Source organism: Embiotoca jacksoni, unplaced genomic scaffold (assembly GCF_022577435.1).
Source record: "Embiotoca jacksoni isolate LCO1_2020_lvr unplaced genomic scaffold, fEmbJac1.0.p SCAF_71, whole genome shotgun sequence".
NCBI classification, from domain to species: Eukaryota; Metazoa; Chordata; class Actinopteri; family Embiotocidae; genus Embiotoca; species Embiotoca jacksoni.
The window spans coordinates 975,931-1,003,202 of NW_027185427.1; the positions used below are offsets into that span (position 1 = coordinate 975,931).

The 27,272-nt window shown below is 40.8% G+C and overlaps 1 protein-coding gene across 1 annotated transcript; it reads left to right on the forward strand.

Moving 5' to 3' along the window:
• Positions 1–1,822: 1,822 nt before the first annotated feature.
• On the forward strand, positions 1,823–6,743 carry eve1 (even-skipped-like1). The gene is given in 4 exon segments (XM_069177319.1): positions 1,823–1,828; positions 2,622–2,643; positions 2,646–2,863; positions 6,264–6,743. Coding segments are annotated over 4 exon segments (726 nt in total).
• Positions 6,744–27,272: the final 20,529 nt, after the last annotated feature.

The window sequence follows — 27,272 nt, forward strand, 5'->3', positions numbered from 1 at the left end:
TAATTGACATAAAAGTTGAAGTTTAAAAAAAATCTTTACACAACTTTTCCAGTCTTTTGTTACCGCTGTCCCAACTTTTTTGAAACGTGTTGTTGCCATCATATTCAAAATAAGCATATATTTTTCATAAAACAGTAACATTTCTCTGTTTCAACATTTGATATATTGTTTTTGGTCTATTTCCAACTACATATGGGTTTATGTGATTTGCAAATCATTCCATTCTGTTTTTATATATACTTTCACAGCTCCCCAACTTTTTGGGGAAACGGTGTTGTATTATAATTTTTATTCCATTGTATTCAATTGATAACTTTATCTACTCAATGGTTGAAATCAACTCGGTCTTCAGCAGCTGTAGCAATAAAATAATGAACACAGTGATGCATCATTAATTAATTATCAAACAATGAAATATTTGTTATTCTTAGTTATTCTGCACGTGTAATTTTACTTTTGGAACTTTAATATTCTATTTCACTGCTATTAGTGCTGAACTTTCTCCTGGACACAGGATTTTTCTTTGTGAAGGACTCTTCTGTGACATTTTACTTCTAAAAGATCCGAGTGTCTTCCATCAGTGGAATCCACACACACCAAACTATCTGAAACCGCGACAGGAGCAGTGCTCAGACAGTCAAACGTATCATTTATGACACTCATCAGCCACGCAGAAAAGTTCACCAGTGAATGGGAGTCCTCTGTAGTGCATGAGTGTGTTTTTATAATGATAAATTTCCTCCGTGTAACAGTGACTCCACCCTACCTGGCGTCTGTCTGTCTCTGTCCTCCGCCTGTCCTCTTTATCATCATGTGGCCGCTGGATTAACAATCAGAGCAGATTATAGCCATAATAAACTCCAAAACACAGGTTCAAGGGTCAGCTCCCTCCACACTGGAAAACAAGGCTGGGCACTGAAAGATGCGTTTCGGTTCTTCCTGCACTGCTATTAGCTCAAACTTATTGTCGAAACGGGTTCATATTCAACGGTGAAAATTTCTCCGTCACCTGGAAGAAACATTAAACCACGACCCAATTCGTATCATTTCAGTTTCCAAAAGTCACATTTTTCAAAATAAAATACGTAATTTGACAAATTTATCAACCATAAAATAAAGAAAATATTCCGTTTATTATGGCCTGTTTAAAAAAGGGCAAATAAATGTGTGTTTTTAAAAAAAATGTATTAACTTTCTTTTGGCAGAAAATATATTAGTATAATTTCTACATCTTTACTTTTAAACTGCATGAAATATTATTTTTTAAACATCAAAAAGATTATGATTTAAATGAAAAGACATATTTTATATAATACCCACACTCATAGCCATAACATTATCTAAATTAGCAATTCCTCTCCACCAATCTGGAGCCATTAGGCCTGTAATGATTTACTTCCAAACATCAAACGGCGGAGAACAATGAGGGTCTGGCTGCTGTCTGTGCCTGCTCGCCTTTAATTCTCCATAACAAAAGTACAAAGGCCGAGACGGAGACCAAAGGCTTTATCCTTAAACACCTTAACACCTCTGCGGGCTCCGGCTCAGCGCGGCCCGTCTGGGGCGCCTGTGATGGGGACAGAGGAAGAGAGCAGCTCCGGGGAGCGCAGACAGCAGCAGGAGGGGAGGAGGGGGTTCATAGGACAGAAACACCTCATCTTCTCTCTGACTGTCTGAACGGACCTGCAGAGGTGTGTGTGTGTGTGTGTGTGTGTGTTTGTGTGTGAGAGCGAGAGAGAGAGAGAGAGAGAGAGTGTGTGTGTGTGTGTGTGTGTGTGTGTGTGTGTGTGTGTGTGTGTGTGTGTGTGTGTGTGTGTGCGTCATGGAGGTAAGTTTTTCTGGGACTGCAGGCAGCATCTTCCCCGGGCCTTTCTGAAGAGAGCGGAGCCTTTCTGAAGGGAGCGGACCCTGCAGCGGGGGGATTTTGACCTCAAGGACCACCGACAAAAACTAAATAAAACTATTGTTATTTTATCCTTCGGACGCCACAAACACAGAAACTACCTGATGCGTGAGTAAATGTAAAAGATGATTTTGTAAGAAAAAATATTCTTGTCAAGTGAAACCGTTAATAAAAATAATAACTGAGATCAGTGTCTGCATGTTCAGTTTTACAAAAAAAAAAACTACTTCAAATGTAAGAAAAAAAGAAAAGAAAAAAAAAAAAAAAAGAATGAATGTTTTTATTTTTCCCTTAAATGTGTTTCGGTCCTTGTTAGATTCATGAACACGTTTTGATTTTTTTCTACTCCAAAAACTGAAAGGTGCTTTATCCGACAATGTTGCTTATTTTCGGGCCCACGGCACCCCGGAGGTCAGACTCCCTGTCAGATGTTGGGAATCTAATGGAAGTCGTGTTTTATAGCAGCAGAAGCAGGATGTGACATTTACTGAAACAACATCAACTCAAAATCTAATTACAAGCAATTCTCATAAAAAGTAGGAAGAATCATGATGTGTGTTGGTTGAAGAATCTCCTCAAGTTTGTATTATCATGACATTTATTTTCATGGTCATTTTATTTCCATAAAAGCCTGCTTCTTTCTGTGGACACATTTGGACAGGTCGAGGCTAAAATGATTATTAATATGATATGAATGTGCTTTAATGGGTCATTTCAGTGGCGGAGGGCAAACACACGCCGGTGGCGGCCGCTGCTATCGTGCACAGTCCCGGCGGTGAGGAGCAGCAGGGCTCGTCCCCGCGCAGCGCGCTGCTCGACCACAGCCGGAGGCACCGGACGGCGTTCACGCGCAGCCAGCTGTCCCGTCTGGAGCAGGAGTACGGCAAGGAGAGCTACGTGTCCAGACCCAGGCGCTGCGAACTGGCCGTGGCGCTCAACTTACCGGAGACCACGATCAAGGTATGTGTTACCTAATAATAATGATCACAACTATTCATAGAGCACCGTTAGAAAACTATGCCACAAAGTGCTTCACAATAAAAGCAGATGCAGCTGATGTAAAGTCAAGAAAGATCCAGAACGACAGATATAAACAGGATGAAATGATTTGATTTAAATAGTAACAACTGACAGGACCTGACATAATGGCACACAATAGAAGTGAGTCCTATAGTCAGAAATCTGAAGGAAGTTTCTGAGTTTGTCTGACTGAGATTTCCAGGCAGGGAGTTTCACAGCTGAGAGGCTGAAAGGCAGAGGCCCAGTAAGTCCTGATGTGGAACCATGAGAGCCGTACTGGAAGGTCTCAGCAGCGATCAGCCTCATGAGGATTCAGCAGACTGCAGATGTGAGCAGCAGCATTTTGTAGCAGCAGTCTGCGGATGTTTCACTACAGAATAAAGTGTGTTACAATAATAAGAAGAGATAAAAGCATGGAGGAGCTTCTCCAAGTCTGCAGGAGAGAAATGAGCTGATCTTGGTTAGCAATCACAGTTGGGCAGCAAAGGACAACTCTGAATCAAAAAGAACTCCTCGGTCAAGTGAAAATATTATAGAAGGCACCCAGACAATTCAATTCTATTCTATTAATATAGCACCAAATCACAACTCAAGTTATTTCAGTGCACTTAACATCGTGCAGTCCTTCCAACAGAACCTTAACGTTAAAGAAAGCAACCCTATAATCTAAATATAGATAGTGAGATATTAGTAGATGGACAGCAGTTAACCCAACTATCAGATTAAAACAGAGTGAATGCAGTCCGGAGGGCGGGATGATCCCTCTGATAGTCCAACATATAATATCCAGGGTTGACACAGAGATTTCATAAAGTGGGTTCATGTTGAAGGTCAGCATCATGCTGTCTGAGCTAGTGTGCTATTTTATTCTAAAAGAGATGGAGAGGGTTCAAGTGGCTGACGAGGCAGGGAACCAACCAATTATCACCTCGATCAGGTCCTTGATTCCTTGATGGGACACCGATAAGCGAACATGATATCTCAGGAGAGAGGAGGGGAGCCTGGAAGAACACGGTGTTATGATCAACCAGGTCGAGTGTGTGTCCTTTGTCCTGGCCAAATTAAAAGCCTGTAGAAAAGTTTGATAAAATCAGAAGTGAAAGAGGACGGAAGGAAACTGTTGAGGTGAAAGGAACCTGAAGAGTTTCATGTTTCAGACTTTCAGTTTGTATTTGTCTGTTAAACACATATGTGTTTCAAAAAAGTAAGTTTCTTTACCATCTCAATGTTTCCACGAAAAATAAAACAGGTTGTAATAATTCTATTATCAGAAGAAGTTTATTTCAAATGCACATAGAGTGAGATCATGAAATATACCGTACTTACACATGCAATCAACTGGCGGTGCTCAGAGTCCGTCTGTGGACCTGAAGACAAACCGACAGATTCCCCACAAACCCAGATCACTTCACTGATTTAAGTTTATTCCTGACAAAACAATGTGACTGAGGAGTATGTTTTTATAAAACTGTGCACAAAAAGGAATCCAATAAATAGAGTCATGTTATGAGTGTTGAATATGTGAGTGTCTACTGAGGTGTTATTAAAGAAAAACCATGTCAATGAGGCAGCGTGCAACCAAGGTAACACCTTCTAATTTCTTTTATTTTTCCTGTCATGGATGTTAATTTTACCACCATAAAAGGGCAAATATTCACATCTGAGAAGCTGTTTTCAGTGATTAAATATTGTTTTTATTTTACATTTTAAAATGTTTCTTCTGGAATGCAGGTTGGTTTCTGGGATGATGGAATTGAGAGGTATCGAGGATCGATAGTGGCCCTCTCATCTGGACATGAGTATTATGATATTCTGTAGTTGTAAGACGAGACACATGGTGTATTTACAGTCATGAAATAGTCCCGGCACACATCAGCCTGTAAAACTGAGTTGTTCTTCTTTCAGTTGAGTTTTGGACACTTTAATAAACAACAATGAACGTGTTGGTGAGCAGCTGCAGATGTGCTGCTCGGCAGATGTTGTGAGCGCAGACAGTACTGAGCTGCTCCAGCTGCCTATTCAGAGACATGAAGCTCAAAAATAAACTTCCATCACTTATTTTCAGGCTTTGTGAAATTCTTTCGTCTAACATTTGTTCACAGTCTCTTTGCTTCTGCACATGGCCTAAAAATCCAACCAATCACATCAAAACAGGAAGCAGAGATTTGATGAAGCGACACCCACCTGGCAACAGGCGGTTTCAATCACCGCGGCTGATTGAGTAGTGACAGCTTTAGCGGCGTCTAACATTTGACGCAGAGGCGCCCGATGCAGCAGCTTTAATGTGCAGTAAACACGCCCACCTCTCTGCCAACTACTGGTGGGTCTTTTACGAAAGAGCAGGAATGTAAGGCGAGGCCTTGTAAACGCTGCCACCTGACATCTTAGAAGCACACACTCCCCGAGATTCTGCTGAAAGAGTTGAAGACCGGACAGAAAGTCTCAGCTTTAACATCTAAAGACAGAAATGTGAGAAAATAAGAATCAAGCAGAGAAAATGAAGTATTGTGGTGTGACGTGGTGGAGAGTGATGCAGTTAGATAGCCTGGTATCATCCTCGCTCCACTCAAGACTGTTCAGACCTCGGATTCATTCTCAAAGTACTGGAGCAGCTTTTCACCATCGAAACTCGACCAAATACGTGACTTTGATTCAACCAAGAGAAATATCAAAAGTTTACGCAGCGGTGTTATGTTGCAAATGTTTCACGATAACAGTTTTTATTAGTGGTTTCTTTCTTATAAAAGGCTAAAGGGCCTCTAGTTTGAAAAAAATGACCGGACGTGTTGAGTTTTTGTTGATCCATAATGCAGTAACCGACAACGCAAATGTTAGCGGATCATAAGTGAATCAGTTAATACATCTTAAATGTAATTATGAGAACTTTGACTGTTCCATTTGTTTTTATTGGCCTTCTTGAATGGAACTCTTTGGATCTTCAAACAGGTCAAATATGTTAATGAATTTCAACCGGATCAAGAAAACTGAAACCTGCATTTCTTTAGTTGGAGAAATAAGTGGCGGAGCGTCGGTGAGAGCTGTCGGTGCTACGACCCGGAACCCGGTGTGGTTCCAGGTGAGAGCTGTCGGTGCTACGACCCGGAACCCGGTGTGGTTCCAGGTGAGAGCTGTCTGTGCTACGACATCTCTCAGTTCCTGTTGGTGGTGCGAATGCAAACACAAAAAGGCCCCAGAACCTATTTGGTTCTGGGGAAAAACTCTGGGAGACCGAACGTCCTTCTGCAATCTTCCTGCTCCTTTCCAAATCTCCACTGTCATCTTCTCACCTTCTCAGTCTTCGTCCGTCCTGTCTCCCGTCTGTCCTCCTCCCTCCCTGCAGGTGTGGTTCCAGAACAGAAGGATGAAGGACAAACGTCAGAGACAGTCCTTGCCCTGGCCTCACCCTCTCATCGACCCACTGGGGGCGCTGCTGATTGGCCGAGTTGCTCCTTCCTCCACCGTGCCGTACCCCTTGGTCCCGCCCCCTCCGTCCCACCTCCCCCTCCACCACTACTCCCCTCTGTCTCTCTCGTCGGCAGCAGCCTCCGTTCACGGCCCCTACAGTGCACCGATGAGGCAGCTGGATGTCTTCCGCCTGTCCCAGTACAACAGGCCTGGGGGGCTGCCGCCTGCAACAGCAGCCCTCTACGCCCCCGCCAGCATCATGCACCACCCCGCTTCATGTCCCTGTCCCATCTGCCTACACTGGGGACCAGAACCACTGTTCAAAGCCAGAGGGGAGGTGCTGGGACTGAGGCCTTGCAGTCCCAAGGCCAACATCCAGCCTGCTGGTCTGGAGCGGAGGGAGGAGATGGTGTGAAACCAGATGAAAACTACGTCACACAAAGAGGAAATAATCATCATGAGCTACAGAGTAGTAGTTTCACATTCTAAAAAAAACATCAACGAGGCTCACAAGCACCTCAAAATAAAACCTGGATACACGTAAATCAAAGGTCTTTTTGTAAAACTGACCCGTATCGAGGGTCAGTCAGCCGGATTGTGTCTGTAAACATGAGAAATTCACCTTCGCCTGCTGCAGTGAAGCCTGAAGATGCAGATCGGACACCAAACAAACTCTCTTTATTGAAGTGACTGTGACCCCGATGCTGTTTGTTGTCGAGTGTTTACTCACCACTGCGCATCCAAACTGCAGAAATGTTCCTCCATTTCTCCTCCAGTGTCTCTACTCTACTGCCAAACTTCCTCAGGGTAGAAAACCACTCAATAATAATGATATTAAGAACTATTAAAAAAAAAAAATTCTGTGAGGAGAATCCCAGTTAGAGCCATTTAACAAAGTACTTGGGTGAATCTTAATATTGAAGGTATCCCGTGATGCTTCACTGCTTTAAAGGAGATGGAGGCTGCTTGTCACCTGCATGTTTCATCTGTCATTAACATGTTGTTTTGCACTCACCTTTGTGGATATTTATTCTGTCAACAATACCCCACTGGGAAATTCAGTCTGCAAATCTGAAATTATTCTTTTTATATATGAAGTGAACCAGATTTAATTTTGTAATAACTTCATTAAAAGTTGATGCTTTTCACCACGCAGGTCACTGAATCTGCAAAAAATGATGATCAGTTACAAGGTTTTAAGATTTTCCGACAGCAGGTGCACGTAGCAGTAAAATGTGGTTTGGGTTGGGAAGGGTCGGGGTTATTACAAATAAACTACAGTTAAACTTGTAGTTACGATTTTAAAGATTGGAGCTGAATTTAAATTTTCTCTATTGATTATTTTTGTATTTTGTTGTTTTTAATTGTTTTGTTTGGTCTAAAAAACTGAAAATATTAAGATAGTTTGTAACAACTTTGTCAAGCCCACAGTGATGTCATCACATGCCTTGATTTGTCTCAACAGTTCTACCCAATATATTTATTATTTTGTACAATGTAAGACAAGGAAAAGCAGCAAAGCTACACGTGTTTGAGAACCTCCAACCATGAAATGCTTTTTCCCTTTTGCTTGAAGATGATGATGCTCAAAGTCATCGATGAACTTTCTGTTTCTAATTGTTGCAGCGCTACATGCTAAGGTTACTCCAGAGCTTCAGAGGCCTGCTGGGAAATCTGCTCCAAAAGAAACAGATTTACATGCAACACATATCCAGACTTAAAATTCCTGTTTGGGTGAAACTCCAAAAACACAGAATCCTACATTTCCCATGATGCAACTGGAAAGCTTTTTTTTAATCACATGCATGTCTGTTAAACTCCATGCACCCAGTTAGTAACACACACTTCATCTTATACAGTACATTCAATGCCTTATCATTCCCAGGGCATCAAATACATGTTTCAGCAAAGCCGTCTCTGCACTCACAAGGTGTGTTCACACCAAACACAGAGGGAATTATTCCCGTGGAGAGATTACATACAAAGTCAATACCTTAATGTCTGCAAATTTGTACCAGGTGATGGAAAAGGACACAAATTTGCGTCACACGAGTTGAAAATATTTAACTTGAGCATCCGTAAACTTTACAACACCCCAACCTATTCTCCCCATCTTCGCCTCCTCTACATAACAGACTCACTACTTCCTGACATAAGTCCTGAACTCTCAACTTCAGACAGATCTGTTACTACATAATCAACAAGTTAACTTTGTTTCAATACATTTGGTGGTTTGCTGCACACGCAAACATGAGGGACTGCATGTCCTTTTTCTGGTTCACCTCTTCTGATTCCATTTCACATTAACATGTGGTCAGCTCTGCAGCTCGGCTTTGATGGAATCCAAAGGCCTTTGAAATGCTCATTGTTCTCTGGGATTCTTTTAAACCTTAAACCAAAACAGGGTTGTTTTTAATAGCTCCCACTGTTATGGAGTTTAAAGACACAAATGGTGCGTAGCTGCTGTTATATGCACATATTAGTAATGTGATTGATGTGATTTAGATTTAGATTAGAAGAGAAACTATGAAGAGGTTGAAAAACAGAGACATTCTGCATCTGCAAAAGCACAAAATAAGACAAGTGAGGACTTTATTGTACATAGTTTTGGAGTTTGTTTTCTCTGCTTTACCACAAATAACTACTGTTTTTATTTATTTTTGTAAGTAGCATTCACTGACACCTTTGGATATTTATAGTAGAGTTATAGCTGTTTGCATTTGATTCACGAACAATAAACTCCCAGAAAGGAAAGTAGAGACTGAGTGTGATGCTGTGTGTGAGTGCCTCTGGCAGGATGTCAGTCATTGTAGAATAATGTTATAATTATTTTTACTGACAAGACTGAGTGCATATAATGTGTTGGGGAAATCCTGAAAATAATCTTATGGAAAATCAAAGTGTGACTGTTGTATTTACTCCCAGACTGAGCTTAAAGAAATGGCTCTATATTTTGGGAAGTGTGCTAATTAAGCTATATTACACGAGAGGTTGTGCTTTAACATCATTATTGGCACGACAGTGATGCAGTGAGGTCCGTAAGCATCGATTGTGTGACAAGTTACCAACCAAAAAAATTATGTTATCAAAATGTGTTCATAATGTGGAGCAATTCGCTCTCAAAATATAAAACTTGTTGTTAGTGTTGTCTCCGTTTCCATGGCAACACATGGGGTATGACTACAAACTGGAAAACAATCAGTCACGTCAGTAGACGTATGTAATGTTTCCTACTCCAGGAAATAGTCCGACCCTTAGCAACCACCTAGCAACAGAGAGGATTTCTAGTCTCCAACTGAATAAATACAGAACATAGAAACACTAAACTGCTCAGCTAGCTCAGTCTGGTTGGAACAAAGATATCTGATGAACAAAGATATCTGATGAATAAAGATATCTGATGAACAAAGATATCCATGGACTCATGTTTTTAAGATTTTAGCACCGTGTCGTGTGTTCAAACCAAACCGGTCCAGCTAGTCGCCGCTAGGATTGTAAGTGTGCGACTAAAGGGCCAAAAGAGACCAGATTTCACCAAATGGGTCACAATTAATAAACCTATAACAAGTAAAAACTACATTATATTGAATATTATATGAAATTCAATTCCAATTGTATATTCCCATTGCAAATGCAGAGTTATTTTTCTTATGATGATCAGGGTGTGATGTCATGATGATTCGTTCCAAATGTTCAGTTGACCAATCAGATCTCTGGGTCGGAACTACTTCTTGTACAATTGCAATTAAATTATACATAAACAGGTAACTATTAAAAATCATTTTTATTTACTCATCTGGTTGATGAGAGAGGAAGAACCATACCAGAGGGCCCACGGACAGGAGGTGTAGTCCTCTTTTAACTCATGACTGATGTTTTTTTTTTCCTTTCTTCATTTCACCGCATGTGCAATTAAACCAAATTAAAAGTTGCGTTTTGTGAAGGGTGATCTGCTGGTTGGGGGACAGAACCGTCCCACTTCATCTGCTATCGTCCTGAGGATGGTTTCTATGAAGACGAGCAGCAGGTGGCCATGATGCAGGCGGGAGGTAAGCGACCCCAGCTGCCTCTCCAGCCCGTCAAAGGTCCAGGAAGTGCTGATGGAGCCCAGGAAAAAAACATGCATAAATCAGGGTTAAATAAATAGTTTGATTTAGTAAATAAATAAATACAGTTTGTTAAAAAGTATGGTTAAACTATATATTTAATTTGTGTGTGATAAAATGTAAATGCCAAAGTGGTTATGTTTTTCCTCTTTTGATAAAAGCAATTCATTTGATTGAGTGATTTCTGTCGAGAGGTGTATGCAGTCACGTGATTGAGCCGACGTCATAGAGGGGGGTGGGGGGGGGTAAGAAGGGGGGTTAATGAGCAAAGCATGGTTTTGCCAAAGTGGTCAGTAAAAGTATAATATTTCCTTAAATCTTGAATTATCAGACAGATAATCTGGAAGACTTCCTGTTGGAGAAGTAGCAGTGAACTTCCACAGAGTTTGATATTTCTGTGACCTGTATTCTGCTCGTTAATGAGTTCATGAGCAGCGTGGACGTAGTTAGCCTGCTGCTCTCTAACCCGGCTCCACTCAGAGGCTGAGCTACCCGGGGATGCTCAGAGTTCCCTTGGCAACGCTGGATAATACGAGATAATTAGTTATCCGAACACAATTAAATGAAGTAAAGAACTCAGATCGGATTTCTTGTGTCACTCAGCACGACACTCGGTGACAGCATTGTTTTCAGTGACAGAATCGATGCTAGCAGAGCTCCATCAGAAAGCGTAGATGTTCACGCTGTAGAGGACATCAATAACAGTCCACAGACAGAAGCTGCCAGCAGCTTCCGTGTAGGACACCAGCCTAGATGCACCTACGTTGTTCCCATAGCAACCCATGCAGAGGTCGGTGATGTCTGGACACACCGATTCTGATCTGTTAGGCACACTCAAAACACTGATGCACTTTAATTATTAACCCCACAACATCAGGGATGTTTGGAGAACATTGCTCTTTATCAGCGTTGTTAATAAATGAGTTGCATTGGGGTTTTTAAGTGCATCTAATTTACTTCTGCTTACTCCTCAACATCGTTCCAATGTTTTATATCATTTAACCAGTTATCATTGTTATAATACCAGTAATTTATAATTTGATTTAATTTAATTTATAATATTAGTTACCTCTTGCCGACCCCGCGATCAGCGATCAGCCCGTGGACGCCACAAGCAGTTTGTCAGTTCCTCCAGCGTAGAGGATGACGGTGTCGGTCTGTCCCTCCTTCAGTCAGTCGGCTACACCGCAGTGGTCTTGAAGGGGAGGAGAGGAGCTGAAATTGGGTCTGATTGGGTCTGATTGGGTCTGATTGGATCCGATTGGGTCTGATTGGATCCGATTGGGTCTGATTGGGTCCGATTGGGTCTGATTCACACACATTCTGCTCATCTCTTCCTCCTGACTTCCCACGGCGCCGCGCTGCGCTGGAGAGGAACTCTGCGTCCGACCTCAACCTCCAAATTCTAATCAGCTGGTATCAAGTAAATGTTTTGGCCAAGTTTGAAGAAATGATTTCAACATGTTCTTGAGATGTTCTGTTCAATAGAACAGGACCTACGACCCAGAAACATAAAGCCACTGGCTGTTGCTTGCGCCGTTACGGAGGCATAATTGTAATACTTTGGTATTGGCTGAAGCATATTGAGTTATTGGAGCAGTTACTGTAAAAACACGATGAATGCTGTTCCTCTGGTGTTTCTATAATATTTTCCAGCAGTAAGTTATTTAGTCACCAAACTAATATTGCAAAGCTTAAAACAATTTAGTAAATTGACATTTTGAGAAAGCACACAGACAAGAACACTGTCTGGCAGTCTGATGTTTCTGTTTCTGCATGTCAACACAGAAAATATATTTCAGCACTTTTAATAGATTCCATGTTTTCATTTGGTATTGATGCATTTTAACACAAAGCTGGTGAATAATGCTTCGCATTAATTCCCAGTAAGATTTGTTTCTCAGGTTTCCTTTCGTTTAAACGTATGGAAACATTCTGTAATGTACTGCAAATGGTAAACATGCACTTTAATCCAAAATAAACCCACCTTTAAATGTCACTTTTATAATGAATCTGTCATGTTTACTCAGTAATATAAAACCTCCTCTCTGACCTGATTCATATTTGTCTTGATACCACTGATTAGTTGTTGTAGTTCTCTGTGGGCTGATGAAGGTTTTACAGTTAAAAAACAAACTGCTTCTGAAGCAATAAACTGACGGCAGTATTGAAGCTGCCATGTGTGTGTAGAGAAAGAGAAGAATAAGAAAGAGGAACTGGGCTGAGTGTGTTTGAGTCGGGATCCACTTCTACATCTTCTTGAAATTACACAGTATGTTAAACTGTGTGCAAACATACTGGTAGGAATGTGTGTTTCAATGCCTGCCTCTTTGTGTTGGTCCGTGCATTGCGGTTGTTATGTGATCTTTGTGATCTTGCAGCGTGCAGCAGCCTCTCGTCTTGTAAATGCTGCAGAGGCTATAAAAGGTTTTGGACAGAAAAGTCAATCAGCCTGTTTGCTGGTGATTCCTATAAAACTTGTCTGCTGCTGTTTAAAATGCACTGACACTGCATTTGATTTTACTTCCTGCCATGAACCAGATATGATCTGATCCACAGGTATGTCATGAGGTTGCTTAATACCGCTACGATTGTTTGAAGTCCAGCTGATCAGAAAGACGGTTCAGATCACGGATGTTGAGAGAGTGAAGGTAAACATTTGAGGATGTAACAAAACCTAGATCAACTTTTCTGCCTCGCGCTGACTCAAGATGATTGTATTAATATTACATAGGTGACAGAAAGCAGTGCTGGAGCTTCCTTTTGTGGACATGCATCATATTAAGAAGCTTCATATTGCAAATCGTGACATGAAAGATGTTTTCTACAATCTTTGCTCCTGTGCCCAACACACAAGAAAGACATTTTCTACTGTTTTCTTTTCCAATAGAAGTCACAGATCCACATTATGTCTATAGCGCCACAAAACGGACAGAACTTTTCAACAAGTCCTTTCTCTCCTTTTTTTCTGGGTTCAAATTTCCTCTCCACTTTAGCAAACACAGTGGCAAAGCTTCTCCTCTTTGAGATTTCGAGTTTCTCCATGACTTTCTTGCGGCTCCTGGAGAATCCTGTATGTATGCAACAGACATAGTTTAAGTTGAAAAGGCACTTTTTAATGACTGCTTGCATATTAGCAGGAACATCCAACTCGTGCCTGACCAGTAAACGTCATGTAACATTTGAGGATAAAACCAAAGTAAAAAAAAAAGTAACTTTCAGCTCAACGGTTGTGTTGAGAAACTTAAACAAGGTGAGAGACTGTGATGGGGTTGTTGGTTTCTAGTGACACTGCTGGAGATTCCTTCTGAATTCAGTGCAACAATTAATCAGCAGGGCTATAATATACAATATCCTGCAGAGACACCATCACTGCCTCTGTGTCAAAACATGATGGAGCTGCATCACATGACCCGGCCTCCACAATCACTGACTCACCCAGCTAAGAAGGTTGGGATGAGTTGGAGGGAAAGCAGCTAACACAGGCTGGAACTCCTTCAAAATAAAAGCTCCAGGTGATGAGCTCATGAAGCTGGTTGGAGAATGAAGTGTGTTAAAGCTGCTATCTATAAAATAACAAATTACAGTAACAAATAACATATTTAGATTTACATAGTAATTGCTATATAAATTTTAATATGTTATTTCATAGTTTTGATGTCTTCAGTTTTGTTCTACGATGTAAAATACAATTAAAATAATTAAAAACAGTCGAAAGAGTCTGATGAGAAACTTTGAGAGAGTTTGATGAGTATAAAAGTAAAAAACAAATACTCCCATAAAATATCACACACAAACCAAAATATTTATTGTGCCGCATTAACAGTAGTGAACATGCATATATTAGACTTTATTTTATAGTTGTCAGCTCACAAAAATCACATGATGCACATTGCAAAGACGGACGCTGGTGTTACAGCAATAAAAGCTGCTGTATGAACAAATCAAAATAGGAATGATTAAACTGTGTGAGTTCATTGTGAAAGCCTTTATCATCTAATAGTTGTACTTCATTGACAAACCAATATAAACTTTACAGAATCAAGTCGTGTCTATCTATCTATCAAAAGATAGATAGATAGATAGATAGATATGACTTTATTAATCCCACAGTGGGGAAATTTTGTCGTCACAGCAACACAGTTAGGAAAAAGGTGCACACAATAAGAAAAAAATGACAAATACGTATTCAATAAAAACTAAGATAAACAAAAATATTTTTTTTTTTAGAAAACAAAGCTGTGACTGAAGCATTTGATCCCCTCTGAGGTTTTGTGAGGTAATTTGTTTCCTTCAGGAGAATAGACTCCAGACCAACTGTTGAGAATGCAGCTCAGACAATGCGAGTCAAACTGAAATCATGTCCTGTCCTTTCTGACTGATTCAAGGCCAGCAGGTGTACCTTTAAACCTCAGAAACCGTGCACTGATTTCCAACTCACCTGGGCAGGTGTTTACCATGATAGCCGTTCTTATGCAGGCTGAAACCAGGAGTAACTACGCAGGCTGTGTCTAATAATGTGGGACAATAAACAGGGAGGTTAATTACAGGTGAGCATGTCTGAACAGAGCTTAGTGCGGCGGGACACACAGAGGCCCAGCTCGGATAATAATGTGCTATAATCATGTAAGTAGAGGGGGAGACAGACCGGCCTGTCTGAGCGTGCTCCAGACCAGAGTCAGAACAAATTGAAATGATTTTTTTCCAATGCGATGTCCTCGCAGACACGACCTTGTTCTTCACAATACAACGAATGGAACGGCTTTCATCGCCATGGCGTTACCTCATTCAACAATAGATTAACACAAATTAATTCAAACGAATATATTTGTGATTTTTTTTTCTTGAAACATGTTTTGAAATGTAAACTTGAACAGAGTGAAAATGTCTATCACTGTGAAAAGAAAACCCCTCATATTAAGATAATGCTTAACAACTACATCACAGCGTTGCACAAGTATTTTCTAATGCAACTAAATTAACTAACTGAGTAAAAACAAGACTGTTGATGAAGGAAAAGCCAAAACTCAACATAACAATGTGTCTTCAGGAGCATCATTGGCTCAGAGTTTTAAAAGCAGCACCTGCAGCTGTTTAAACCGCTGGACTGAGCGTTAAAGGAGCTGCAGGCGTGGCGTCTAGGTGTGGAGTCTCCTGACGACCTTCTACTTGCTGTGTGTGTATATGCATATGCATGTGTGTGCGGTCTCTGTGGAAAGACCGCTGCATGGTGCATGGACCCACAGTGGACAGTGAAGACATTCCTCAATGTAGAAACACCACAAGTCTCAGAACCGACACTCGGCATTTGATGGTATTTGAGAGGAATCGTTCACCAGTCTGGTACCACGAGGCCACAACAGCTCCTGTCCTGAAACCGACGGCCGCTAGCCGCTGTAGAGCTACTAGATCAGGTCTCTGACGAACTACGAAGCAGGATTAATGGTTATCGAAGTAACTTTAGGTTAAACTCCAGGTTTTCAGTACTACGAAGCTGGTTCCCTTCTTACTGGCATACATCGCCATGGTAACTGATGTTGCAGAGCTAACCTGCTCCAGAGATTAGATTAGATTAGATTAGATTTTGACTTTATTGATCCCACAGTGGGGAAATTCGGAAGCAGGTTATGTTCAAGATTTCAGATCAGGACTTACAAAAGTACCGCCTACTGACCAATCAGGTCTCTCTGAAAAATGTCTGACAGTGAGACAGTCCACTGAGAAGTGAGATAGTGAGATGGTCCTCCGGGGAGTGAGACAGACTTCTGTGGAGTGAGACGGTCCTTGGTGGAGTGAGACGGTCCTCTGTGGAGTGAGACAGTCCTTTATAGAGTGAGACAGTCCTCTATAGAGTGAGACAGTCGTCTGAGGATTGAGACGGTCCTCTGTGAAGTGAGATGGTCCTCTGTGGAGTGAGACAGTCCTCTGAGGAGAGAGACGGTCCTCTGTGGAGTGAGACAGTCCTCTGTGGAGTGAGACAGTCCTTTATCGAGTGAGACAGTACTCTGAGGAGTGAGACAGTCCTCTGTGGAGTGAGACGGTCCTCTGTGGAGTGAGACAGATCTCTGAGGAGTGAAACAGTCCCCAGCAGTGGAGTGAGATAGTCCTCTGTGGAGTGAGACAGAACTCTGAGGAGTGAGACGGTCCTCTGTGTCCTTCCTCTGTTATTTTTCAATTCAATTCAATTCAATTTTATTTATATAGCACCAAATCACAACATAGGTTATTTCATGGCACTTAACACATTAAAGTCTTTACAGCAGAACTTTACAACATTATACAGAGAAACCAACAATTCAACAATTCAACAATTCAACAATTCCCACATAAACTGGGAGGAAAAAAACTCCTCTTTAAAGGAGAAAAACCTCCAACAGAGGGAAGAAAAACTCCCTCTTAACAAGAAGAAATCTGGTTGGGGTGAGGGGAGAGCAGAGAGAGAAAAGGACAGCATAGAGATACAAGACATGAACTGTTGGTAGGGCCGACAATCACAGAGCAGAGACATGCAGCTCCATGACGGGACATCTGCAAAAGAAAGAACAGAAACTACACGAGTGAAGGAACAGAATGGAGACAACAGATAATAAGAAGAAACTATGGGAGAGAAGAAGATGAAGTTAATGAGATGTAATAGTGAGATATGAGTTATAGAGAGTTAAAGAGTGAGAGGAAAAAGGTTCAGTGTAAAACGAGGTCCCCCAGCAGCCTCGGTCTATAACAGCAGAACTGCAGGATGGTTCAGGTTCACCTGAGCACCTCCAACTATGAACTTTATCAAAAAGAAAAGTTTTGAGTCGAATCTTAAAGTTCGAGAGGGTTTCTGCTCCCGAACAAAAACTTGGAGCCTGAAAACTGAAGCTCCGCCTCCCATTCTATTTTTGGAAACTCTGGGAACTACAAGCAGGCTGAGAGAGAAGATCTCTGTCAGGATGATGTGGTTCTATAAGATCTGTCAGGATGATGTGGTTCTATTAGATCTGTCAGGATGATGTGGTTCTATTAGATCTGTCAGGATGATGTGGTTCTATTAGATCTGTCAGAATGATGTGGTTCTATAAAATGTCAGGATGATGTGGTTCTATAAAATGTCAGGATGATGTGGTTCTATTAGATCTGTCAGGATGATGTGGTTCTATAAGATCTGTCAGGATGATGTGGTTCTATAAGATCTGTCAGGATGATGTGGTTCTATAAAATGTCAGTATGATGTGGTTCTATAAGATCTACCAGGATGATGTGGTTCTATAAGATCTATCAGGATGATGTGGTTCTATCAGATCTGTCAGGATGATGTGGTTCTATAAGATCTCTGAGATCAGATGGAACCTGGTCATGAAGAACTTTGTAAGTCAGCAGGAGAATTTTAAATTCTATTCTCGATTTCACAGGAAGTCGATGAAGAGAAACTAAAACAGGAGAAATATGATCTCTGAATCCCGTCAGTACTCTTGCTGCAACATTTTGGATCAACTGCAGGTTTTTAATGAATAATTTGGACGTCCTAACAACAAGGAATTACAATAGTCTATCCTGGAAGTAACAAACCCATGAATTAGTTTTTCTGCATCACGCTGAGGAAGGATTTTCCTGATTTTATTAATATTACATAGATGAAAGAAGGCAGTTCTGGAGATTTGCTTTATCTGGTGGCTAAAGGACAAATCCTCATCAAAGATGACTCCAAGGTTCCTCACAGTGGTGCTGGAGGCCAAGGTTCCTCAAAGTGGTGATGGAGGCCAACTACTGTAAGTGATTAGAGAAAGAGTTTCTGAGGTGTTTAGGACCAAGTACTAATAATAACTTCTGTTTTGTCTGAAATTAGAAGCAGGAAGTTTTTGGTCATCCAGGCCTTTATGTCTTTTAGACAGGCTTCAAGTTTTACTAACTGATTAGTTTCATCTGGTTTTATAGAAAGATATAGCTGAGTGTCATCTGCATAACAATGGAAGTTGATGCAGTGCTTCCTGATGACATCTCCTAATGGAAGCATGTACAAAGTAAAAAGCATTGGGCCTAACACTGAGCCTTGTGGAACTCCATAACTAACTCTTGTTTGTCTGGAAGACTCATTGTTGACATGGACAAACTGGAATCTATCTGATAAGTAGGATTTGAACCAGTCTGATGCAGTTCCTTTAATCCTCGTAACGTCTTCTAATCTCTGTAATAAGATCGTATGATCAATCGTATCAAAAGCAGCACTGAGGTCCAGAAGAACAAGTCCAGAGACGAGTCCATTATCTGAGGCTAACAAAAGGTCGTTAGTAACTTTCACCAGAGCTGTTTCTGTGGTATGATGAACTCTAAAGCCTGAACATCTTCAAACAGATCATTCCTTTATAAATAATCACAAAGTTGATTTGAAACACCTTTTTCAAGGATTTTAGAAATAAACGTCAGGTTGGAAATTGGTCTGTAGTTTCCTAAAACAGCTGATCAAGAGTCGGCTTTTTAAATAAAGGTTTAATTACAGCCACTTTAAAAGCCTGCAGTACATAACCAGTTACAATAGATAGGTTGGTCTGATCTAATATGGAAGTACTAATTAAAGGGAAGACTTCCTTAAAAAGTTTAGTTGGGATGAGATCTAACAGACAGCTAGAGGATCCAGATGAAGAAATAATTCTAGTTAACTCAGAGAGCTCAACAGGAGAGAAATGTTCCAAGTATACATCTGGTCCTACAGTTGCTTTCAGGGCTGCTGTTGCTTAGCAACACATCAGTGATGGTGTCAGGAAGGGTCGGCCCGATTCTCTTTCTGATAGTAAGAATTTTATTAGTAAAGAAGTTAATGAAGTCATTACTGCTGAGAGCTGAAGGAATAGAGGACTCAACAGAACTGGGACTCTTTGTCAGCCTGCTACAGTGATGAAAAGAAACCTGGGGTTGTTCTTGTTGTCCTCTATTAGTGATGAATAATATAAAGTTCTGGCCTTACGAAGAGCTTTCTTATATAATATTAGACTCTCCTTCCAGGCAGGTGAAACTCTTCTAAATTAGTGGAACTCCATTTCCTTTCCATCTTTCTAGTCGCTGCCTAGCAGAGCGTAGTTCTGAGTTGTACCACGGAGACAACTTCCTCTGGTTCATGACTCTCTTCTTCAGAGGGGCAACATCATCTAGAGTTGGAGCAGAGATACTGCAGTGTTTTCTACCAGATGATCCACTAGTGTGGGACTAAGATCAACGTAGATGTCTTCCACTGCTTTAACACACGGCATCGAAGAGGATAAACATGTAACTGCTTCCTTAAACTTGGCCACGACATCATCTGACAGACATCTACTGTAGTGGGATTTATTCTCACATGCTGTGTAGTCCATTATTGTAACTTCAGATGTTAATAAGAAGTGGTCCGACAAAACAGGGTTTTGAGGAAATACAATTACATTTTCAGTTTCCATCCCATACGACAGAACCAGATGGAGGGTGTGGTTACCACGGTGACGGGGTTTATTTACATCCTGATAAAAGCCTATCGAATCTAATAATGAGCTGAAAGTAGAACTGAGGCTGTCGTTGTCCACGTCAACATGAATGTTAAAGTCTCCCACTATCATCACTTTATCTGAACTCAGCACTAAATCTGATAAAAAGTCAGAATTCAGTTAGAAACTCTGAATAAGGACCAGGTGGGAGATAAACAACAACAATACAATCCGTTTCTCTGCTTTCCAGTTTGGTTTTAAGAGACAAATTTTTATGAGATATAGATTCTATTACATTTTCTTTTACTGATATCATCCTACAACAGAAAGTAACTGAGGCACTGAAGCCTTGTCGGTGTACTTGTCGCACATACATGATAGTAAAGCAATTAATCGCTTTAAATTCAGTTTTTAATATTTTTTTATTTGCCCCTCAGTCCGGTCTGAAATGAGGAGGCTGAAATTATCATACACGCCACGAAAATACATCTAGGAATACATTGATTAAATGTTATTATCATAATTAAATAATTAAACTTAATGAGTTTCGAGCTTTAATCTTGCAGTTATGTGCAACATTTGATGGTTCACCGTCTTTTCTCGAATTTGGCTGCTAAATCACAATTCAGTTATGAAGTAAAACAGGTTTTAGCTGCATAATCTCACATTGGCACAATTTCAAAATATATATGTATTTTTCTTTTTATTAGAAAATTATTTTTGACAGCTGGTCAACGAGAATGTTTGTTAAAATGTCAAGTTATTTAACATATAAATTCAATTTTATTTATATAGCGCTAAATCACAGCACAGGTTATTTCATGGCACTTAACACAGTAAAGTCTTTACAACAGAACTTTACTACATCATACAGAGAAACCCAACAATTCATAAGTAAACAAGGCGGAAACAAATTCCTCTTTAAGGGAGAAAAACCTCCAACAGAAGGAAGGAGAACCTCCCTTTTAACGGGAAGAAACCTCCGACAGAAGCAGAGGTGGAGAACACCTACATCGACCGGTTGCGGTGAAGCGAGAGCTTTTCATGTCAGAGCTACAGTTCACGGTAATCAATAACAAAATATAAATTATCATCCGGTCGTCTGCTCCAAGCACCCATAAAACATTTAACCTTGTGCTTCGCCATGGTTCAGTCTGCCACTTACTGTTGCATAAATTAGCTGAGCAAATAATTTTCCTTTTTAGTTTAATGAGCCTGTTAGATGTGAAACCGAGGACGGGAACCTCAAAGGAGAATCCAGGTTACTGATGCACATCGGTCACTGCGCACCAGGAGCAAGCAAAAACCTGACACACGCAAATGTGACCGGCAAGGAAACAAAGACGGCTGGAGAGCTCTGGATTTACGGGGATGAACACAGACTATCTGGCATCTGGAAAAACACCTGTGAGCACAGAAACTGGCGGGGAAAAAAAAAAATCACAAGAGCTGGAAGTAATCGTGCGATCAGGCAGCTGGCAACGGGGAAAGTTTGTGTTTGGGAATGACCGACGTAGGTCAGCAACGCTAACTAACTAACTAAGATTTAGTCAAAGCAAGAACATTTCTTCCTTTCAACACAATTGCAGCCGTTTAAAGTTGCGTCCAACCGACTTTAAAAAACTCCTACTTTCTTACTGGGATTTTCCCAGTTTGAGAGGCGTTCACGTGGATTTCCCCACTCAGAGGTCAGACATTTCCCACTTCACAGTTGCTCATGAACGCACCATAAAACAACCATACACACAAGCAGTAAACCAGGAAACTCAACAAACTAAACGTCAGAACCACAACAGGAAGTGACAGATTTAACCCCCCAAAACAGTCCAACACGAGTATTGTAGCGACATATTAAAGATCCAAAAAGTCCATGATTTTAATCTGAAACTGAAATAAAACAAGGCATAGTTTGACAAAAATATTAGCAAAAGGTTTCCAGTTTGTATTTATCAAGTTTTGAGGAGCTGCTGATCTGTGTGGTCAACAAAGAAACACGCCACAGGGGACAGTTGAGTTTTCCCACCATGAGTGAGGGACGTTGCTCTTTCAATGAATGAGACACCTCATGCAGAGACACCCCCCCCCCCCCGCCCCCCCCGTCAGCCTCGCAGAGAGCTGCTCTGTGCTGGACTCACATCTGTGCTGCCACCTGCTGTTCACTCTTCTGTACAACGCCCAGTCATCAAGTGGCCATTTATTAATGGGAGTGAGACAACTGCTGAAACAAATATGGATAATTCTCTCTTGAAGACTCAATTCTAAGTTGATAAAAACAGTTATTCTAAGAACAATTTGTATTTATAATCGATTTTATTACTAAAAACTATAAAATATGCTTTAGAAATCATATAACACGAGATTACCGCAATATAATGTACAAGATCTAGCTGCATCTGCATCTATAAAATACATCCAGAGGAATAGTTTTCCTCAGGAAGTGTAAAGTGTGTGATCACAGTTGTCTGTAAAATGACTGCAGAGCGGGGGGGATGAGGCATGCGGGCGAGAGGGAAACGAGGAGGGACGTGGATAAGAACAGAAGATGGAGGACCGCTGCTGGGTTTTACTAACGTACTAAAACTCACCACTCTGAGTGCAGAAGTGCTGTCAGGTACAGAAACATTCAGTGCACTAGAAGCAGCAGGATTGTTTACTCATAGTGAGTGTCAAAGGCCGGACGATTTCCACACTCAGCGGTCGCCATCTTGGCAAGCACAAAAAGGAGGAACCACGGTTGTAAACTATTTTCAAACTGTGGCGTCTGAGGAAGCTGCAGCTGTTATTGAGTGTGTATTTTTAACTATGTAGCACCGTGTAGCACGTAGGATGGCCCAGTACAAAGAAAAAAGTACCAGGATGTTCGACTACATCTGCTTTTATTCTGCAGTCTGCAGGTCAGCAAGAAGAAGAAGAAGAAGAAGAAGGATATATATATAGATATATATGTGTGTGTGAGTCTAATAAGGGAAGTGCGCCATTTGGAAGAAATCATCAAACTCTGTCAAAGTTACAGAGGAAGCAAACACACACAACACTATGATTTCAAAGTAAAACAGGAAACACAACCAGCAACATGGAAGAAGTGTGACAAACATACGTCCCTGCAAGTATTGAATGAGTGTACGTGTATACACACATTTGTTTTTGATTTCACAAGATAAGAGTAACTTCATTCCTTTAGATGAGAAGATGAAGTCTATTAAAGTATTTTAGAGTCTGTTTAAAGTTCTATGTATGATACATCTACAATAGAGATTTTACCCAAAGACACCTGAAAGTCTTCAACCTCTGCACAACTCTGCTATCTGTGTCACCAGACTGTTGAAGCTCACAATCCCAGGAACCAGGTAAATAAATCTGTAGGTGATCACTGCACAGACTGATACTATAAAGAGAGAAATATATTTTAATAGATCTCTGCTGACTAACAGAAGTGGAAATTAGCTTTCAGGATCTCCCTCATGAGGTAAATGTATTGTGAATTTACCCCTGCTAAATAAAAATAATGGGTTTATTATTTTAATGACATGCAGGGAAAAAAAAGTTTCATGACAGCCACTTGTCATGTACGTATGTGCAGGTGTATCACGGTGCTAATTACTGCGGTAATCAAACCAAGCAAGGAGCTGTGTTTTTATTGGTGGGCGTGAAGCCCGTGATGGAGAACACCACAAACCACAAAGCCACATGAAGAACCTGTAAACACACACACACACACACACACACACACACACACACACACACACACACACACACACACACACACACACACACACACACAATCAAACCTCAGCAAGCAACACACATCACATGTTCTGACTAACAATGTACAAATGAAGTGAAAAAGATGAAAAGGGTGAACAAACAACAGGACGGTGGTCCAATAGAAGGTCATACATTTCAGGACGGTTCTGCGATGCAGCTGGATGTGATGTTGGTCCTCTCTTTGTTACACGAGGAAAAACAATATAATATTATTTCATTTACCATCAAATGTATTTATTTTATTTTTATCTTTAACATTTATTAATTTCAACTCAATTCTTCTCATTTCACACAATATTAATGATTATTTGCGCCAATTAAAAATCCACTGAGGGTCACACATTCAAACAAAGTGCCCTCTTTGTCCATGATTGATTCAGATTTATCATCCATGATGATTTAAATCACTGCAGCACCGCACACCAACATGAAAATATTCCACAAACGGCACAACACAGAATATTTATAATAAAAAAATAAAACATGTTTCTAAACAGATGAAGAGCACAGTAAAAAAAACCTCTCCTCACAAATAACACCTGGAGCTGCTAAACCTTGAATCAAACTATTAATGATCCAAACAAGGAATAAACACAAATAACAAATTTACAGGTTGTAATAACTGAGTACAGGTTGCTCAATGATATATATTTCAAAATGCTATTTTCATATTCTGTAAAATTGGATGCATTTTCATATAATTATTCAGGCTTTGTTTCAAATGGACTGCTTACTTTTTCCAATTAGCTGTTTTTCTTTTTGAGTGATTGACAGTTGCGTCCCAGTACTGCCGTCCTGTATGTTGTCTCCTACTTGTCGGTATCAGGTTTCCCCTCTGAGTGAAACACTAGCCGCCACCATTTTAGAGGGTTTTCAATGAACAGGCTGAACTTTTAGAACATGTTCCGTTTCGTAATATTAGTGTCACAAACTCATTGTTGTGAGTTTTGTCTCAGTTATGGAGCTCTTTTTGGATTTCTTTGTTTCAAACAAGGATTGGGGATTGAAATTTAAAAAAAAAAATGTTTTACCTGTCTAAGACATATAATACAATAACTGGGAAAATAAAACTATCTGCATTGGTGGCAACACAGGAAGTAAGTGAGAAACTCTGCTCGTGATTAAAGAAAGTAAAGTCACTGTATGTGAGAGAGAGACGCTGAGAGGAAGCACTCTAAAAGAATGGTGCAGGAGACTCTCTTCAGTCTCAGACCGACTACAATAAACGGATGTCTCCGCCTCCTCCACACACACACACACACACACACACACACACACACACACACACACACACACACACACACACACACACACACACACACACACACACACACACACACACACACACACACACACACAGCCTCCTCATAAACTGGGCTGCAGAGAACTCAATACCAAACCAACCGGCTCATATCATTCACATGCTGCTTATTGTAATGGTGTGTGTGTGTGCGTGTGTGTGTATGTGTGTGTTTGTGTGTGCGTGTGTGTGTATGTGTGTGTTTGTGTGTGTGTGTGTGTGTGTGTGTGTGTGTGTGTGTGTTCTGGCCTTTCTTCAGTGTGGTAGGCTAGTAAAAGTAGGTGTGCACCACACAAGGCAGTAAAGAGATTGCTTGTAAAACTACCTCACAGACACCACACACACACACACACACACACACACACACACACACAGACATAAACAGAGGCACAGTGAGGTACACCACACACAGTCAGGCACACACACACACACAGACAAAAACATACACAGGGAGTGTTAATACATTAACACAGAAATGTGACGTATTCGCTTTGACGTGAGGATTAAAAATAATCAAGCTGAGAAAGCTTTTTTTTTCTTTTTTTTTTACTGTAAACCTCAGTACTCGTTTTGTAACAACCAAACATACAAGTATGAATTAAAAAAAGAAAAACTATTCAGCCTAAAAACGGGTAGGTAAACTTCAACAAGTGTATTCATTTATGTAAAATGTTTATTGATATTAATTAGATTTATAGACTGTATAAATATTTGTTAATATGTTGAATATGTTGAGTTGTGTTCTTTATGACCATATTTGGAGAAGTTGGGGTGGATCTGACTGATCTGATTGGAAACCCGACGATACTCCGTCCCGCCCACCGATAGCTGTAACCTGACTGCACCACAGGCCTGTCAATCAAACAGACACGCCCCCAAAAACAGGTCTTGTTGAATCTTCTTTTCTAATGAATGAGGGATTATTTTCAGATGGACCTCCAGAAAACTAATAAGAAGGAGTGACTTTAGCTAACAACACCGAGATAACTGATGGACACATTTTATTCACTTTGGATTTGATGAGAGAAGTTGAATGGGAGTCTATGGAGCCGGAGGCTTTTTGGAGCCGACCTCTAGTGGCACTCGCTGGTATTGCAGCTGAAGACACTTCTGGATCAGAACCATTTTACAGACCTGAAGCTACGAACACTTTTATATACAGTTCATGATAGGAGTTCAGTCTGTGTGTGTTTAGGAAGCTGGTAGTTGATGGCAAAATACATAATAATAAAAAGAAGCTTCATCTGAAACCTCTCCTGGACATCTGTCTCCGTGGCTGCATGCTAACAGAGAAGAACTTCTCTTATCTCCAAGTTTGACTGATTCGCTGCCAGGTTGGCACTATCTGTTTGTGTAGTGAGGGAAGCATCTCAGCTGGAACACAGAATAGGGCTTATTCACCCAAATACGTTCCTAAAAAACAAAAGCAGCCCTGAACCATGTGGCATATCTTCTGTCCTGGTCAGAGAATCATCATTATATTGGATTATGTGGATATTGCGGTCCATGACCGTGTGGCACACAGTCTGATAATGAGACTATTTGGGTGTATCTTATTAGCAGAGTTTATTAGGCTGTGATGGTCTGTGTCTTGGCCTCTGCTGACATCAGAGTCAAACATATTCCCAACAAAGAGTTTATCAGCACACATCCCACTGTCCTCCACCACACACACACACATACTCCACACGGAGATAACATGCTTTCAGAAGAGGCTCAGTGAAGTTCTCACAGTTTCTATTGGAATTTGAATTGCCATGTCTGTGAGAGAAAATAGCAGACCAGAGCAGGAGTGACTCAGATTTACTCACTAAAATAAATTTCCATCCAGTGAAATTTATATGTATATATATATATATTTATTTATAATATCTCAGCTATATAAATATATATAATTTATAATAATATATAATAACTCATCATGTGCAGTGAGTGTTGAAGAAGAACACGTTTGTTCTCCAATGTTCTGGCTTCCACTGACATTACTGAAGACATGTTGGCTCGCTGAACTGAATGCTGGGACAATTTCTAGAACCCCGTCACTGTAAAAAGGAGCAGCGGTTTAGAGAAAGGGTGGATGGATTTTTTTGATTTTATACACTTTATTAATCCCCGAGGGGAAATGTCTTCGCTACAGCAGGGGGGCTCTCAGGGGGGAGCTGCTGCAGCAGGCTGCTACTAGCACGGCGCCAGGTAACCTGACCTGAGGTGCATGTTTTTGGATGATGGGAGGAAGCCGGAGAACCCGGAGAGAACCCACGGAAGCACAGGGAGAACATGCAAACTCCGCACAGAAAGGCCCAGGACCGGATTCAAACCTGGAACCTTTTTGCTGTGAGGCG